Source organism: Hylaeus volcanicus, chromosome 4 (genome assembly GCF_026283585.1).
Source record: "Hylaeus volcanicus isolate JK05 chromosome 4, UHH_iyHylVolc1.0_haploid, whole genome shotgun sequence".
In the NCBI taxonomy this organism is placed as follows: Eukaryota; Metazoa; Arthropoda; class Insecta; order Hymenoptera; family Colletidae; genus Hylaeus; species Hylaeus volcanicus.
In genome coordinates, this window is record NC_071979.1 from 23203586 (window position 1) to 23222399 (window position 18814).

At 44.1% G+C, this 18814-nt stretch overlaps 1 protein-coding gene across 24 annotated transcripts in view; it reads right to left on the reverse strand.

Moving 5' to 3' along the window:
* The window catches only part of LOC128874710 (glutamate-gated chloride channel alpha), a 115122-nt gene that overhangs the window by 9210 nt on the left and 87098 nt on the right, over positions 1-18814 (reverse strand). For 7 of the 24 annotated variants that reach the window (XM_054119695.1, XM_054119697.1, XM_054119707.1 and 4 more), the window contains 4 exons: positions 13395-13487; positions 7669-7821; positions 6606-6820; positions 2817-2867 (listed from right to left, as the gene is read on the reverse strand). In XM_054119695.1, coding sequence (XP_053975670.1) covers positions 2817-2867; positions 6606-6820; positions 7669-7821; positions 13395-13487 — 512 coding nt within the window. The remainder of the gene's footprint in view (positions 1-2816; positions 2868-6605; positions 6821-7668; positions 7822-13394; positions 13488-18814) is intronic. The other 17 variants (XM_054119699.1, XM_054119700.1, XM_054119701.1 and 14 more) reach the window with 4 other exon arrangements.

Below are 18814 nucleotides of genomic sequence, written 5' to 3' on the forward strand. Positions count from 1 at the left end.
TAACTCGAATATTTTAACCGAACCTTGCTTAAATTCGTGAAATCGTAACGTATAGAATCGGAAAATGTTAGAGTGGTTCTGTATACGTATGGCGTACAGTATAATTTTCAACGACCTCGAGAGTAGCCGCCCCTATTGAGACGCGGATTCCGCGCATGTCCGCGAGGCGGAACCAAAAGAATCGGCAGCCCCGTCGAGGCAACAAGGTACAGTGTTGGTCGAACAAAGTATCACCCCGACGTACAACGTGCATCGTGCGCGCAAGTTACCATTGTTCATGCATCGCATGCGTCTCATGCGTAATACGTACAGTCGAACGAATCTCCGTCATCGATTCAAAATGCGGATCCATGCACGCAGCGACACAATCACTTGGATTTACACCAGTTACGAAGCTACTTCAAGGCAGCGAATATCGAACTAACCATAAACGCTCTTAATCTTATCTCACTAGCGAGAAACCATTCCCTGTTTCTTCGAATATATCCCCCAAATTAATATTCCGTTCCGCGCGAGTATCCCGACACGTATACGAATTCCACAAATCCCATTTGGATCCGATCTCGCGGTGAAAAAAGGACCGGTCGGTCGCGTTCCCTTCGTTCCGTCGCGGATTTGCGGCCATCAAGCCCGTATCCTGTAAATCCAAGTCACGTCTCGACGAGATAGAAACGAGCAGAAGAATCTAGCAGGCGCAGGCATCGTTGGCTGAGCTATTTCGTACGTCTACCTTTTCTCTGTGCAGGTTGCTCGCAAAATTCGTCGTCGGTTCTGGAAATTATCGCGAAAACGTAACGACAGATTCACGAACACGAAACGAAACGCCGCGATCTAGAGGGGATCGCGCGGAGAGAATTTTGCGGCACCCTGCGGAAGCGTTTTATTGCAGTTGCGTCGCTCGCGAATACCATGCACTTTATCATGCGCCGTTTGAGGAGTACGAAAACAGAGACTAATATCTACTAGGGACAGAGAGTGTGACTAGTGACAGAGTCGGACGGTGGAGGAGAAATAGAGCGAGAGAGAAGGATAGAGACAGAGAGACGGCATGAGCACAGGCGAGGAGAGTATAAATAAGAGGGGTAGAATTCGACAGGGGCTCGAGAGGGATGTTCCTTCTCGTTGCGAACTTCGGAAATTTCAAATATTTCTCGGAGAAATTCGAATCGCACGTTTCATCGAACGCGACGCTTGGGTCGTTCGTTGCGTTTCGAGTTCCGAAACTGAATCGAGATCGAAAATACTCGTCCACGAAGACCATCGCTCGATCGCCGACGGGAAGCGATCGCGAAGTTTTTTTTTCCTTTTCAGATATTTCTCCGTCGCACTTTTCGTTCGACGCAAGGCTCGAAAAAAGAGGTGAGAAAAGAAGGAATGAAACTCGGAGAAATCCGAATAGATCCGTCTATCCGCGGACGAAATTTAACTTAGAATTTCGTCGGAACATCCCGCTCGGTATCCTCGATAAAATGCACAGCGAAGGAGGGCCAGAGAAAGATAAAGGATTTTTCTGTTCTCTCGAACGACAACGAGAGAATAATTGTGTGTCCGTGTTACGACGTGTGAGCGCGCGCGCGCGCGCGCGCGTGTGTGTATGTGTGTCTGTACGTGTACAGTTGTAGGCGTAGATGTGTGTGGTTCGTGTGGTTCGTCAGGACGCGGTTAAGACCTTGCACGTGCACACCGTTTTGCGAAACGTTTGCCCCGGAACAGGAAGATCGAGATAAAGAGAGGAGACGCGGGACAACGAAAATGGTTACTCGAGCGTCGTTCGATACCGTCGAGGAGACCGTGGCGTCCAATCCTTTCCGGACAGTTCAATTTTCGGTTCTCGATTCGGAGAAGGGAATCTCGAATAAACGTGGAATCACCGTAAAACAATACAAAGATAACGTAGGAACGTTATTCAAGGTGGAGCGCTGAAAAATTATTGGATACGTATTCGTTTGTTGTACTCGACAATTTTAAAGATCGCGAGATAGAAAACGCATCGGACTGATATTGTTCGGTGGTCCATTTGTGTGCAAAGATTCAAATCTGACGTAAAATCTGGCGCGTAACAAACTACGCGATCCCTGTTAGTCGCGAGACGCACCGATTGAAACGTCTGACCAAGTACGGGCCTATACTACTTGTAGGTTTGATCTTTCTTCCGCGTGACGTCTGCCTAGCTAGCCCCTCCCCCCCACTTACATAAAATTTAAGGAAAAAAGTACATAATAATGCGCTATGTATGCGCTAATAAATTTTTTTTGCATTAAACGGAGCGAGCGCAAAATTTTTTTCTTACGGATTCGAAGAGCGCATAAACAGCGCATTATTATGTAATTTTTTTCCTTAAATTTTATGTAAGTGAGGGGCTAGCTTGGGCAGACGTTTCCGCGTGCGCTATCGTTGAAACTTTTGTGCTCACAGTATCCAATTGAAATCGTAATTCTCTTTGGTTTTCCCATCCAAAACAGAGCCGAAAATTGTTTCGATATGTTTGGAAGTCACGTGTACTGCTTGTACACCAGCAAAGTGTACCTAGGAGTACCCGTAAGTTTCTCTACTCGTTTCGAACTTGGCCAGGCAGATGGTTAAGGTATCTGGTTTACCATAGTATCTGGTTTACCATAGACTGTGTAGTTAGAGACAGCGTCGTTTGAAAAGAGTGGCGAAACCTACGAGAGTTGCCAAGTGCAGGCCTGTGATCGTTCCTCCTCGACGGATAACGAAACGAGATTGAGTCGAAGCACCGATCGAATCGAAAGCAGATGGGTTATCGGATAACGCGCGAAGTCGTGACCGCGCCCTAATGCTATGGGGGGTCTTACCAAGGGGCTGGCCAATATTATCCCTATCCTGCTGAGGACCGCTGGGAGCCGCTGCAACATCACAGACACCAAACAAAGAGACTTACTCACCAACATTTCCACCAACCAGATTCTTACTAATCGTGTGTGTGTGTGTGTGTGTGTGTGTGTGTGCGTGTAACAACGTGTTTGTCTTTCCCCTTATCGTCAGCACTTTCTTTTTCTGCTGTCTCTCATTTTTTTTTTTCGTAATTTTTCACGGTTCTTTTTTGCATCATTTGTTCTCTGTTCCCTTATCGTACCTCTTTTTTCGCTCGACTTTCCCGGTACGTTTTCGCTATTCCTCGGTACCGTGCGGTCGGGACGTTACTCGAAAGCGCTTTCCACTACTTTCGACTACTTTCGCCCCCGAAGCTTCGCGGCTCCTACCGCAGATGGGCAAAATTTTGTTTTTATCGAGGCAAGTATTTCGATCTAAAATCGTGCACGCAAATTGTTTCGTTCAGCTTTCCATTGAACGAACGATAGCTCAGACGAACGAAGCACCGTACAGAGTTCTTGGTCGCGCGTTAATCGAGTAAAATTCTGCCCAGCTCTGGATCCTAGCGATCGAGAAAAGATTCGGACGGATAAAACGGACATATAAAATGGTTCCTCGAAAGGTACACGCGGTAGAGCGCGGAAGAAAGCGATCTCGGAAACGTGGAATCGAATTTTGTCGCGCGAAACAACGTCGGATCCATTTCCTCCTCTCCGATTCGATGGAGAAAAATCCGATTCGTTGCGGTAGCCTTGCTCCTCGATGGTTAGGCTTTTTCCTCGTTTTCACGACAACTCTCGACAAATTGTACATGCAAGGAACACAAACACAATACAATCTGCCAGCGGAGCAGCAACGGTGGCGATACGGTCGGCAGTATTTCCTCGTGATCGCGAGCGAACCACAAATAAAGAAAGAGGTAAAATGGTTCTACGATCGTTGGCATCACCGCTAGCTTGCGCGTACGCGCGTTACGACCGTCGATATTCCCGTTCACCGACCGTTAACCCCTTCCTGCTCACACGTATGCACAGCAAATACTACTTACAACTTAATTTATTTTACTTGCTGGTCATATTTACTCGAGAATCAAAAGTAATCACTCTTTGATTTTCATTTCATCACGATTTCCGTATACATCCACGAACACCCGACACGTAACTTTCTATTATTTCTTTTCATTCGTCGGAAAACCGCACAGATCGCTATATACAAAAAAAAAATAAAAAAAAAATACAGCTGATATCGTGACAACAATACAAATAGTCTGAAACTCGCGCATCGAAAGCGATACGATGGACACGAAGGGTTTAACGCTCGTCGCGTTCGAAACTGTACTGCGAGAGATCCAAAGATCGAGCGGACCGCGATCGTAACGCGCAGACACGCGCGAAAAACAGAAAATTGGTCTGTGAAACGGTAAAACTTTCGGATACAACGGTGCGACGGTATCCGTGAAACAGGAACAAGTATATATATATATCTATATATTCGCTTTGTTCGGGTTACAAAATTGCAAGGATAAAAAAGAGCAAATAGAGAAGATTGTACAGAGAAAAAGAAGGGGGGGGCGGGGTCAAAGAGAGTGAAACTGTTGGAGACATGCAAATACTGCAGCCTCGGTCGAGCCTGACCAGAGTACGGAAAATTCTCGGGACACTCTGGATTAATTGCTTCGCGTAGCTCGATAATCGTCGAACCAAGCGTTCGCACTGTTATTCGGTGAACATCGCGATACGATAGTTGGTTCACCGAGAACGTTCGTACTTGTAAAACGTGTTGCTGACACGATTCTCGGCGACGTTATTGTCCGAGATCGGGAAGAAAGAAATCGTGAGAGTCCTTACGGGAAGAAAGAGACAATCGAAAGAAACTATATAGACATAGGCTTAATCTCGAGAGATGCAGCGATTGTTAAGTAACAAACCATACCGTGTCTGTGCAATGTTCACGCCAACGAGTTCAGATGTGCACGATGCGATCGCGACAATTAAAATTAATTTCAGCGATTACTCGATGTAACGCGTTTTAAACAGTTCCCCCTCATGCGAGCGCGCGAAGAAAGAAGAGGCACGGAAGAATCCATGATTCTAGTCGTTGGTCCGAAGAAACACGTTGCGTCCGGACAATTTTTAGTGCGTTCGCCTCGCAGTTTACGCGGTTTTCTTTTACCTGGTAATACTATGGATCTTTCGTAGCCTAAAATTTTCAGAAGAAAAGCTCTGTTTGCGCCACGAGGAGAAACACAGCGTTACGGTTGCGTCATACATTTCTGACGCTCTTAACCCGCTATGAAGATGAAAGAGAGATGAATTCGTATTTAAACTTTTATCAAAGGCGTACTTTTATGTAGCGTAAGCGCTGCACCGCAGTCGAGACAGATGCGTTAGCTACGTGCCCGTGAAACGAGACGGGGAGATGGACCGTACGATTTCCGTGATCTCCGTGAGCCGCAGGCGACAGGCGCAGCGTCTCGCCTCGCATAACTTCCAAGGGCTTTTCTTCCGAAAATGAGAATTTTCTACGATCGACGACCTTCTTTCCAGGCTGGCGAACCGTTTCTCGTATGACCGATTCTCTTTCCCGAATGATATCGTGCCTTGTCGAAAAACGAGGGCGCGTTCGACGCGTTCGGGGATTACAGGAGCGAAGTAGAAATGCATTAGCGGAGAGATCTCGACGGAAGTGGGCAAACCTTTCTCCGCGGAACGCGTTCCGCGCAACATCGATACTACGGGTCGTTTCGCGCCGATCTCGATCGCGGAAACGACGCGGTTCCAACGTTTGCGACCGGTTTGCTCACTCCTGCGTCGCACATGGAAAAAAAAAATAAATGAAATTTCAATTTCTGCACAAACAGGTGCTCGATCATTCTTAAAGAACACACACTTGGTGTCGACTGTGTCGTAGAACGGAAGATACTGTGACCAACTATTGTGAGTGTAATGTCGTCCGTCTAGGTACAAGAAAAGCGTCGCGTTTCGCGTCGTTTCTACTCGAGAGTTTCTCGAAGCTACCCGGAGTTCATCCCCGAGCAGAATCGCTCGCGACACGCGTTGCTCTCGTTTTGACGTTCGTCGAAGATGCTCTTGTTCAAGCAACGCAGAGAAGAGCGCGCGCGTCGACGGCTGAGAAGAATGCCTCCGAGGGATATTGCAAGAAAGATCAGCCTCGTGGAATATGGACGATGTCGAATCTTACTTTGTACGACTTGCGATTCGGGATCGATCTTTCAATTTCATCGATCCCATCGACGTCGACAGATTTGTTTTAGGCGAGCGCCATTTCGATGACACGGTTTCCAATCTGGATGTCACGAGGAGCCAGTGGGTGATAGATTTTTGACTCTTTGCACTCGAGGCCTTTTTTTCTGGTATCTTTTAGTAACTCGAGATGCTTTCTTAGCATTCTATTGCCACGAATGCTAAGATTTTATTGATTTCTAATTCTATTGACTTTTATTGAGATCTCTAATTTGAGATTTGAGAATCGGGTCACCTTTGCCTCAACGACAATCATTTTATTGACACTTCGGGTTCCAAAGAAATTAAACCTAAAGAAAACCTGATAGTGACTGAGAGTTACATCTCGAGTGCAAACGGTTAACTCGAAGGATCTGTCTATCATTGGTACCCCCGTTTCGAATCGTTAACGTTTGTATAAGAATCTCTAGCGCTTCTCGTGCGATTGCTTGAACGACAAAAGTCCTATCGGTCGTGAGAATAGGTCAGTCGTTTGGTGTTGTCGTCGGCGTTGCGTCGCAAAAGTACCTGGGTGACGGGATTCTCTCCGGGACGATAGACGACGTTGTGCATCGGTCGTTTGCGACCGACGTAGTTCACGCAGACGAACTCTAGCAGGCTGGCGTAGATGAAGCACATGCACACGCCGTCCCACACGTTCATGGCAGTCAGATTCGACACGACGGGCAACGTTGACCGGAAACCGTTCGACGTCGTGAAGAAATTGAGCATCGTCGTCACACCTGCGAACAAGCGAAATTGTACATTTTAGGTGCAAAGTATTCGTCTCTACGAACAACTGAGATCGAGAGTTGACTCTACTAGGATCATCCCTTTCTCTCGCGTTAACCCTTAGAAGCCTGGCTTTCCGAATTAAATTAAAAAAAAAAAAAAAAAAAAAATATTAGGTTGTCCGGAAAGTCCATGTCGATTTTTGGTACAGGTCTGAATATATCGAAGTGGTTGAAAACAAATAACGTGCATACATCCCTTAAAAGGTGGAAAGGTTGTGGAACAAAATGACACCTATGTAATTCGATAAATATATATTAAAATTCATACGTGTTTTTGAATCTTTCTTAGAAATTGCCACGAACTTTCTGGACAACCTGATATCAATCTATTTATTGTTTGAACAATTTTTACAGCTGACGTTCGTTTCTTTAACTTTCGTTCAAAAGAACAGTATGCAATGGTAACATACATACAGCCAAATATTAAAAACGAACCAATTACAATTCGATTTAAAAGGTCTGGTATCAAATTTGAAACTCAAGGCGTTTAAGGGTTAATGCGGTGTCTAGCTACTCGCCGAATAGCCCGAGAGCCGCACAGGAAGAGGTTGCTACTCCGTCTGCAGCTTTATGCTTTCGTGCAATTTTAACGCCGTGTTATTTCTCAAGGGGATTCGCAGGTGAAAATATATTTTTTCCTTTTCGACGGTGTCTTATTAAAAAGTCAAGCAACGAGGAGGTGAGAAAGATTTTCAAGACGGCGCACGCCTTCTTGATTTTCGCGAGGCTCTCTATTAGTCCGCTACGTACAAGGTGTCCCATTTCTGCGGTTTCGGAAGAAGGCGAGAAAGTCTTACCGATCATTACTCGGGCTGGGACGGCGTTCCATTCGAGCCAGAAGGTAATGAAGGAGCTGGTCACCAGAATAATTCCCGGGATGAAGACCGTCGTGAAGTAGAAGGCACGATCTCGCGTGAAAATCAGATCCACCTTCAGGCAGCTGTAGTTACCTAGCATGCATTACATCCGTATTATAATTGGCGTCTCACCGTCGACGCGGCGAGCGAGCAGGTAATATCACCCGGGAATTAAAAAAGCGGTTACTGGTTATCGAGAAATCAATCGAAGCAGACGGCGTCCTTGTCGAGTTCTGTTTTATTCCGAATAAGAATTGGAACGACTGCTCGCGAAGATATATTTAACATCGTCATAGTCTACGCGGATTATATGCATCTATGCAAAACGAGACATTAGTATCGTTACGTTTCACTAAGTACTGCTAAATCTGCGATCCAATAGAAATGAAATCGAAACAAGAAGTGCAACGACGTCAGCGTTTCTGATAAAATTTTTTTTTTTTTAATCTATGTACTTTACAATTTGTCCAGGAAGGACATTTGGTAAATCGTTAAAGCAGCTCGAGATAATTAACACGTAGATGCTTCCACGATAGGTTGCATCCTTCTTTGACAAAATAAATAATTTTCTTTTAGAAAAGAAATCGTATAGACAAGGAACGCGTTACCAGAGGCTAAAGGAGCCACCGATCAAGACCATAACGACGATAAATACATCCGTCTCGTTCCAGCGAAAGTATCGTCGAGTATTCGCGTCGTAACGACTGTTAAGAGCAGGGCTCGTTTCACCCCTGCGTCGGGGTAGATACTCCGGCACTCTTGAAAGGATGCCTCGTTCTACTTTCCTTAGGCAAACAGAGAGTCCCGTTTACGAAATTACGACTCCAAAGTGCCGTCGGTGCGGCAACATTGATATTTCTGTGGCATCTCCTTGCGGATGGGGATCAGCTTGCGAGAGGAAAAATGAAATGAAAAAAAGAAGAAGAAGAAGAAGAAGAAGAAGAAGAAAGGAAAAACAGAATCAAGACCAGAGAAGGAACAAGAGGGCACCAGTCGTGTCGCCAACTTTCCGCAACGAAGCTCCACATTTGCGAAAGCGTTTCAAGCCGAGCTGGATACTATACTATACGACGCGCGAACGTCTAGGGCACATATGGGCAACCCCCTGCTCGCGTTCGTCCAATTCGGGTTCGGTGAAATCGCGACGCGTAAATCGCGTTAAACCAACGTCGCACGACTCGCGAGAAACACTGTGGCTCGGAGACGGAATGATAATTTCGCCCTCGAATCAGGAAAGGTTGCCCGTGCCCGGTTCTAAGGGGTTGAGAGAGTTCGAGGGAGAGGGGAGCGTCGCAATCGGATAATACGAGGGCTACGTTCGTGAAACGGGGTTTCTCGAGCTCGATCCAAAATACAACTTTCTCGATGACGTTACTCGACGCTACCAAACTTTGCCCAGACCCTAAACAGAAATATACCCGCTGCTCGGGAACGATTCGAAACGATGGGAATCCGTTTGCGCGATATACGGCGACGCGGTAACAGACCAATCGGTAGAGAATTAAAACAGCGTTTTTGTGACAAAAATAGTAACAGCAAACCGATTGTGCAATTACATAAAAGGAGATCCGTAGATCAATAGGTATATGTTTTTCCAACTCCCAACTCTGTTCCGTTTTCTTGTTATTTACAATTTAATGCCAAAAAATCGTGATTATTGTCGTCTTTTGCTTATAAATTTTAAACTAATGCAGCGATATCAATGCTGCAATGAGATAAAATGTAGGCGATGAAAATACCTACAGAATGAGACCTCGAACGTCTCGATCGGATAATGAGGAACGGAGATAAATCTGGAAAAAACGGAAAATTCGGTGTTTTTTCCAAAATTCGTATCTCCGCCATTTTTTTAAACTGAAGCGCTGGCCTTTTGGGAACATATCAATCACTACCTGTTCCCAAAAGGCCAGCGCTTCAGATTAAAAAATAACGGAGATACGAATTTTGGAAAGAACGCCGAATTTTCCGTTTTTCCAGATTTTTTTCCGTTTCTCATGATCCGATCGAGACGTTCGAGGTCTCATTCTGTAGGTATTTTCATCACTTACATTTTACCTTACTTGGAGCATTGATATTGTTACGTTTTACGTTTGCCATAACGAGAACTGTACGGATTAACGAGTAACTTCAATATATAACAGGGTGTGTAAAATACAAATGTCAACAAAGGTAATTAAATGTGTTCTTAGTTTCGGAACGTCAGCATTCAATGGCGTCTAGTTCGGATCTGACAGATTCCCAGGCGATCGATTCCATCGCCTTCTTCTCGCTGTCTTCTTGTTTCGGTCGCGAGCACCAGCAGGCTTTGGATCCATCCAAAGGGTGCTCGCATCAATATTGCTGCATTAGTTTAAAATTTATAAGCAAAAGACGACAATAATCACGATTTTTTGGCATTGAATTGTAAATAACAAGAAAACGGAACAGAGTTGGGAGTGAAAAACATATACCTATTTATCTACGGATCTCCTTTTATGTAATTGCACAATCGGTTTGCTGTTACTATTTTTGTCACACAAAGATGCACTATTGATTGACCTATAACACTTAACCGTCCGCACGATCGTTCTTGCACGGAAATAGGTGACGATAACGATAGAATGTAATTCGTGATTCTGTTTTAGGAATTTGTTTAGATGAAACGCGCGGTTTAATTTCTCACGGAAGAGACACCGATAAGAATTCCATTCGATCTAGTTTAATCGGAGCACCATTGGGATGATGGCATGTTTGCTCGCGTTTTGAGTAACATTTCGATCATCCGTCGCTCAAAAACACACAATTTTTCTATCGAAATTGTTTTCGACGTATAATTGCTTTTAGGATATCGTACCGTGTACGCCGCGCTGGGCAAAATTGGCTGGTGGCAGGCTGAAGAGGAGTCATCCGAAATGGACGGACGGTTAAGTGTTAATAGAAATCGTCGATATCGCTCCGCAGGTTGAATCGTTTACTGAGAAAATGGTGGAAGAATTGGTGACGTGTGCAACAGAAAATAAATCTCGACGATCGAATGAACTCGTAGAATTCTCCATCGTTGTACTGTATATACGTTACAGCGGAAACGGATATATATATATCTTCGAAGTCTCTAGTACATTATATGTATACCTCCGCCGTAGTCTTCGCCATTCGAATAACAAACGAAATTTAAAGAACAGAGAGATAGGAAACCCAGCGAACGAAAAGTTATCCGAGATAATTTTGATGCGACTCTGACGTTCGCTGTACTTCACGTTTTCGCTGCAACATATGCGTACATACATAGAAAAAAGAAAAACGAACAACACCTGGGAATATAATGAAGCAGAAGCGAAGCGTAGGCGAAATGAATGAAACAAACGTTTGCCAAGATTCGAACCACATCCGGTAAAAAATAACTGTAGACGGGAATAACGTGTCTGGTTGGGGTTCTAACGCTTATACGATTTACATACTGTCGGAATGCTAATCTTTTGTAACGTTCTATAGCGACGTTTCGTCGAGCGAGTAAACGACGCCTCCTTTTTCTCTAATCCTACGTACTGCAAGGACGTGACGCGGAAACAATTAACCCTGAACACTTTAATCGCTCGGCGAAGTCGCGATCGGTAACGTCGGTACTTCGACCCTCTGCACCAACGATCCGCGTATTTCCGCTCGACGAATCTTTTAAAATTCGGAATTCAAAAATTCCTCGTCCACGGAATTCCCCGACGATCCAGACGAAATGAAATATTTCTAAAAACCCGTTCGTTTGTATCGCTCGCCCTGGGAATATTTCTTAGAAGATAAAACGCGAGGCTCGTTCTTTGCGAGCCGATTCGGATGTTTCGTATATTTTCCCCAGAATATTTTCTACTGGATTTCCAGGCCTCTTCTCGATTTTCTAACGATTCTTATAAATGTCGCTCGAATCAAATTGAACGAAGAGGACCGGGTTCGGGCGTGGAATAAAGTTCCAATTAATTCGTCGTGATTGCTTTTATGACCAAACAATAACTGTGCGACATCCCAATTATTTTTGATATATACAGTCGGTGTAAGAAGTATTCGCACAGCAGCCAATTTCAAATAAAACTGATAAGAAAGGAAATAAGAGGTTAACATCATAAACTTTAATTTACGCAAAGTCTACTCTAAAAATATGTGGAGATGTTGGTTAATTATTTCTTTCCCTAAAAATTTATTAATAAAATAAATATACGAAGTTTTATTTTGAATTGGTTCCTGTACGAATACTTATTACACCGACTGTACAATCAGTCTACATACATATTCCCGTACACTCTGTGTTTATTGATAAATTGAATGATAGGTTTGATGTTTTCAAATGAATTTTTCATTATATATACAGGGTGTTCCGGGATTAGTGTAAGCATCGGAAATGGGGTGTCTGAAGAACAGGTTCCTTTGCAAAAATTTCGGATGGTGCTTCGTTTTTCAATTATTAACGAAAACCACTGGCCAATCACTGCCCCCGATTAGCGCGTCCTCGCCCGCGAGAAGCTGGTTTTTCGTTAATAATTCAGAAACGAAGCACCATCTGAAATGTTTGCAAAGGAAATTGTGGTTCAGGATCGTCTCAGCTACTCTTGGGACACTCTGTATACACAAATTTAAAGTTTATCCATGTACATATTTACAATGAAACATTTATTTGAAAACACCGAGCCCATTATCTAATTTAGACGAATTTCTTCGATAGAAAATAGGTACGAGTACTTACGGGACCGACTGTACAGGGTGTTAACAAATATGTGGGGTATTTTTTCAGGATCAAGTCTTTATACCAGTACGAATCGTAAAGTCCTTTACAATTTTGCAATCTGAGTTACAAGAATCGTACAAATACTTATTGCTTCTATATTTTTATCTACTTTTCGCATCTTTTTGTTAATTTCACAAGTTATATTAACTAGTAAATGTTGTTTGGACTATATCTATCTTAGAGATTTCCGAGAATATGTAAAATATCATTGATTATAAAAAAAAGAAATTAAGAAAACTACAATTTCACACAAAAGTTTTTTGGGAAAATTCACTATATATCTCAACAACGAAGCCTCAGATTGCAAAATGGTAAAGGACTTTTCGAGGACATTCGTACAGGTATGTAGACTCGATCCTGAAAAAACGTTCCACATACTTGTTAACACTCTGTGTCAAGCGAAAGAGCGGGAGAATAACTGGAACTCTGATTGATTAAAAATCGTTTTATCTTCAAAGGGCCGAATTGTCCCTGTTTGGCTGGAATCTTTCGACCTCCCATTTCCTATGGGACCCTCCTTTTGAAATCGCGTCAACAAGATACCCGGTGCCGAGTACAAAGGGCGAAAGTACCGCGAGTAGTCGGTGGCACGGGAAATGCGACATCGGATCAACTCGGTACAATGCTCCCCAGATTCGCCCGTTCTTGAAGCCTTTTACGAGAAATATTAACAATTTTGTGAAAGATTTTGCATTCCCGATGAACGGGATGACTCGATTTCTCGAGGAATCGATCGACAGGGACGAGAACGATTTGGGAAGCACCGCGCCGGAGCATCTAGGCCTGTCTCACGAGTTGGTAAGCTTGGTCCTGTCTCTCCCTCTATTCTACTTAGGCTTATCTAAACCCTTTTCTACGCATTTCTCATCGAGGGTAATTTGATTCGATCGTTCGCGACGAAGGGGGAGGATTTTACCTTGCTCCTCAAACCTGCGCTGGCACAGCGAGCACTTTGAGTCCCCAAATTCATCGAACTCGTCCTCGTAGTCGACGATGATCTGTCCGTCAGCTGCAACAGAACAGCCCACGATCTTCCATCCTCTCTTCTTTTTCCATTTTTGTTGTTGTTGTGTGTTTTATATAATTTTTTTTTTTTTTTTGTTGTTTTCGCCTGCCTGTCCCTCTGTTTCTCTGTTCGATTTTTCTAATGTTTAGCTCTCGGGGGGCGGGGGCGGTGGGGGGGAGGGGGAGGGTGGGTAGGACGGATAAATCTTGATCGTGAGAGAGGCCTGGACCGATCTTCGAAACGACGGGGATATTATCTTCGTTTGACAGAGTGTTAGTGCGGTAAACGCATCAGCGACAAGTGCGACATTCGACTCGAACAGACGTCTGTATATACGCAAGGTGCTCAATCGGATGATTCCACGGAGCGAAATTAGACGAATATCAAAAACGATAAAATTGCGCTCAAATCCTCGAAACTAAGATTTCGTTAAACTTGCTCTGTGTTAGAGAAGACGTGGACAAAGTTCGTTTAACCTTCTAAAATGTATTTTTAACCGACTTCGAAAAAGAGTAGGTTTTAACCCTTTGCACTCGAGGCCCCTTTTTTTCTGGTATCTGTCAGCAACTCGACACGTTTCTTAGCATTCTATTGCCATGAATTTTAAGCTATCTAGATTTGAGAATAGGGTCACCTTTACCTCGCCGACGATCATTTTATCGACACTTTGAGCTCCGAAAAGAAATTAAACCTAAAGAAAGAATATTGCTGATTGATTTGCTGCGTAAAACCTAATGGTGACTGAGAGTCACCTCTCGAATGCAAAGGGCTAACGAACTCCGTAAGTAGAATTGGCGAGAAATGGTCAGACATGAACGAGTTGCGTTGTAATCCCAGACAATATTAACCCTTTGCACTCGAAGTCTTTTTTTCTGCTATCTGCCAGAAACTCGAGATGTTTCTTAACATTCTATTGCTATGAGTTCTAAGCTATCGAGATTTTAGAACAAGGTCGCCTTTACCTCACTGACAATCATTCTTATCGACACTTCGAGCTGTAAAGAAATTGAACTTAAAAACTTTGGGTAGCGTAGACTTGCTGCGTGAAACCTAATGGTGACTGAGAGTCGAGTGCAAGAGATCTCTCGAGTGCAAAGGGTTAATTTTTCTGGGAAACTTTTCTTGCTTGCAATATCTTCTCTTAAACGCAACATCATCGTTTCTCGTCCTATTATTTCGACCCGTGGATCGTCTACCCTTTAGTCAGACGCTACGTATACCAATTTCTCTGCTCGAATCTTGATACTCGGAAACAGTGAAATGAATTGCTTCCGTGAACAGCGACGGTACGAAACAATTGACACAAGCTATACGTAACAAGTCGTTGATTCGCGGAACGTTTGCGTGAAACGATCATTGGACACAGGAGCACAATCGACAAATGCGAGATAGCGTGTCCTCTGTTCGTCGGAGCGTTCCTTTCCTCCGTGGCAAAATCTATCCGTCCTTCCCGGCTTACCGTGCGACCGAGCCTTTCTTCCATTCACCGTTTATTCGCAACGTTTTACGTCGGTGCTTCCACGTTTTGTACGAGCTCGCGTTCGCTTATCGGGCATAGAGGAGATTTTAATCGTTGGGCTAACTAGACCAAGCGTTACCCGCATACCGCCATGGTTGATCCCTTCAGGGTAAAAAAGACGAAATCGATTTCTCGACGCTACCTATACGTCCACTGTTGTCGTCTTTAAACTCTTGAATTTTGAAACTCGATAAAGGGATTAGTTTCTCGTCGAGCTGGAAGAGGTAAAAACTTCCTTTCGGTTCCGTTGCTCGACGCGACGTCGACGGGAGGCTTGTACAAGGCTTTCGCTCAAAGAAAATTCAGGCGAATGCGTTCCGGCCGTATTACGCGACAAAGCTGCAGAAATCACGCTCTCGACAAAATCGTTCAAGCTTTTCTCACTGGCTGCGTCAAGCTGGTTAGAGAGTTTACGAGCGATCGACGGTAACGGTCAGGGCCGGCTTTGCGTGGAATTGAGAAAGGGATGTGTCTTGATTTCACGCGAAATTTAAACATGAATTTAATCCGTGACACGAGTCAGAAGGAGCCACCTAAATCTATATAAATAAAATTGAAACATGTCTGTTTAAGGGAGGAGTCTGGTCCAGCTGATGTATTTTTCTAATGCGTATAATTCCCAGATATAATTAATTTTTATTATTGAAACTTTTTTCACATGTAAAGGGAGGTTCGAAGAAGAAAATTTGACAGTGTAGATTTAATTTGAATTAGTCGCAAGAAAAGGATTCGGTTAAAACGGTGGGACGCATAGCTCATCGAATTTTTATCCGATTCACTTGATTCAACGCTTAAATTGAAGGTAATTCCAAGTTTACATACTAACGAACCTCGACTCTTAATGAATTATTATTATAGCATGAAGTTATTGCGAAATAACGGCCGACATGTATCGTTCATTTTCATGTTCTTGCCGCCATTTTTGCAGTTAACAATTTTTTTTTTTTTGCAAACTGAGGTTCATACGCATTTTACGTACCTACTAAAGGAAACTATTTTCTGATTTTATCTATCAGATGTTTTCCCAGGGACCGTCAAATTTTCTTCTTTGAACGTCCCTTTATATGTAAAAAAAGTTTCAAGAACAAAAATTAATTATATCTGGAAATTATATGCGTTAGAAATATACATTAGCTGGACCAGACTCCCCCCCTTAAACGGGCTAATCTCCGGAACTGCTGATTTTAAACATTCTTTCGGTAATAAAAAGCTACACTATCCCTGAGTAACATAAACTACTTTTTGTTTTGATAAAAACACATTTTCAATTTGAAATCTCTAAAGCTATCCCATCGTTATACTCGCAATGAGAAATATCGATCAAAGCATCCGACTAACGCAAAACCAAAAAACAATCGCCTAGTGATTCGCGAAGGAACAGTCGGTCGAACGCGAACGACATAAAATAAATAGTATTCCGCGCGGATGAGACCGCGGCGCACACAGCTAGTCGTAAATAAAATTGCTGACAATTCCAGCGCCGGCCCTGGCGACGTTTTAACGCAACAATTAGCTTAAACACCGCGCTCGAGTCGTTCGATATACGAGCGCTAGCGACGCATTACTTTAGCGAAATGCAAAAAAACAGTCCCGTCCGAACAAGAACTCGTGGGAGACTTTGGACGACGATACGACGAAACGAGTAACAGCGGAGAACGAATTGGCATCGTTAAGGGCGTTAACGGTACGTCCGTAATTAGTTTAAAACACAAGGCCTCACCCCAAAAAGCAAACCACGGCGGACTCGGTTGAAAAGCGAGACAGGAACCAAGGTTGCCAATATGCATTTTCTAGAGGAGCTATGTATCATCTAGATATATATACATATAAATATATCGGTGGACATTGACGTGAATATATATAGGTATGTATGTATAATATATAGATATATGTATATACACACGTAAAGAGCGAAAGATAGAGAGAGATAAAGACATACGTGTAAGTACAAAACGCATCTAGGCCAACTAACGTAACAAAGGTGGAAACAAAAACGAAGATTTCGTCGTCGTAGTTCCGCTACGTCGCATGCAGAGTCCGTTCCTCCGTCGACGATCCTTCGATCGTTCGATCGATCACTTCCCCTCTGTGTGTATATATATACATATACATACATATACATATATATATATATATATATGTATATATATATATATATATACATGGAAAAAAAAGGCAAACACACGCACGCATTATGCACACGCTCAAACACACGCGCGCGTTTCCATCCACTTCGTACGGTTGGCTTTGCTATTGTCTCGACGTCGTTCGATCGCGGTACTAGGTCGTCGCCTTCACTCTGAAATCGGCGTGCGTGCTTTCGATATCGAACAATTTTTTTTTTTGGCAAAATAAAGCAACGTAATCTCGACGATCGGCGAAATCCATCGACGTGATCGCGAGACAAGAAACGCGCGGTATCGCAAGGAAAACATTCCAACGTGGTGCCAGAGAATTCGTTTGCGGTGCAGACAAAATCAAGCGTCATACGTCGAAAGAAAAAAAGAGAAAAAAAGAAACCAATCTCGCACTAATATGCAGTGGACGTGCATTGCGACTTACCTGACGATTTCGATTAGGGTACGGTCGGTTCGGCGCGGTCGGAACTAGGGCTGAGACTGAGAATTGCGCTGAGAATTGGGCTGAGAATTTCTCTGTGTTCGAGTATACTTTAAACGCTCCGGTATAGTTGGAATAGTCCCAGTCCTAGTTGGAACACACGGCTACGAGGCCCGCGATGTATCGTTGAAAGTTGGCAACAAAGCGACGAAAGAAAAAGTCAAGCGAAAAAGACGCAATTTCATTGCGAGAACGTTGGAAGAGATTGTTCGTGACGGGTCGAAAGGCGAGGAAAGAAAATAAATAACGTAGCAGAGCATCTCGAATGATTCGAGTAAAAATTTTCCAATCTTCAAATTTCGAAACGGCGATGCTCGGTCATGCGAGGCTCGGAGTTGGGGGACGGTCGTTCGCGGCGATACGGGCGAAATCGAGATTTCCTCGTTGTCGAGAAATTTCGACTCCTTTGAACGATCTTGAGAACGTGGGAGTTCTCGTCCCCCCATCCTCTTCCCGCGGTACTTCCCTACCGCGTCGCCTTTATCGCGAAAAGCCCACCCGAAACTCTCGGCGCGGATGATGCACGGTCGATCGGACAAAGGCGACGTTATCGGGAACGATCGGCAGTTAACAGGTTCGATGAAGAGGAACGCCGGAACGCGAGCGAGGCGTGAACGAAATTAGAAATCCTTTTTCGGCGGTGCTGGCCGGATTTATTGATCCGGCGGCGGCGTCCATAGAAACGATGGTGGGGTTTTTCCAGGAATGGAGCAAAGGTTCAAGGGATGCAGCGCCTTAAGGTGCATCGATCTGCTAACAAGTACCACGCTGCTTCTTTTATCCGACAGCGACCCAGGTGGAGTCCAACCGTGGCCTCGAACACCTTTCTCTCCATCTTTCCAAATTTTAATCTCAATCTACCAACAGAACAGTAAACCTCGCATGTTTAGATCCCAGTTAGCGACGGGATCTGTCGCGAGTAGATCGCTGTACGTTAGGCACCTGGCGACGATCGTCCACCTGAGAAGATCAGTGGTCGAGTTCTCGAACACCTTTTTCTCCATCTTTCCAAATTTTAATCTCAATCGACCAACAGAACAGTAAACCTCGCATGTTTAGATCCCAGTTAGCGACGGGATCTGTCGCGAGTAGATCGCTGTACGTTAGGCACCTGGCGACGATCGTCCACCTGAGAAAATCAGTGGTCGACTCGACGACGTTGCGGACGGTTCGACCCGAGTCTCCGAGTGCG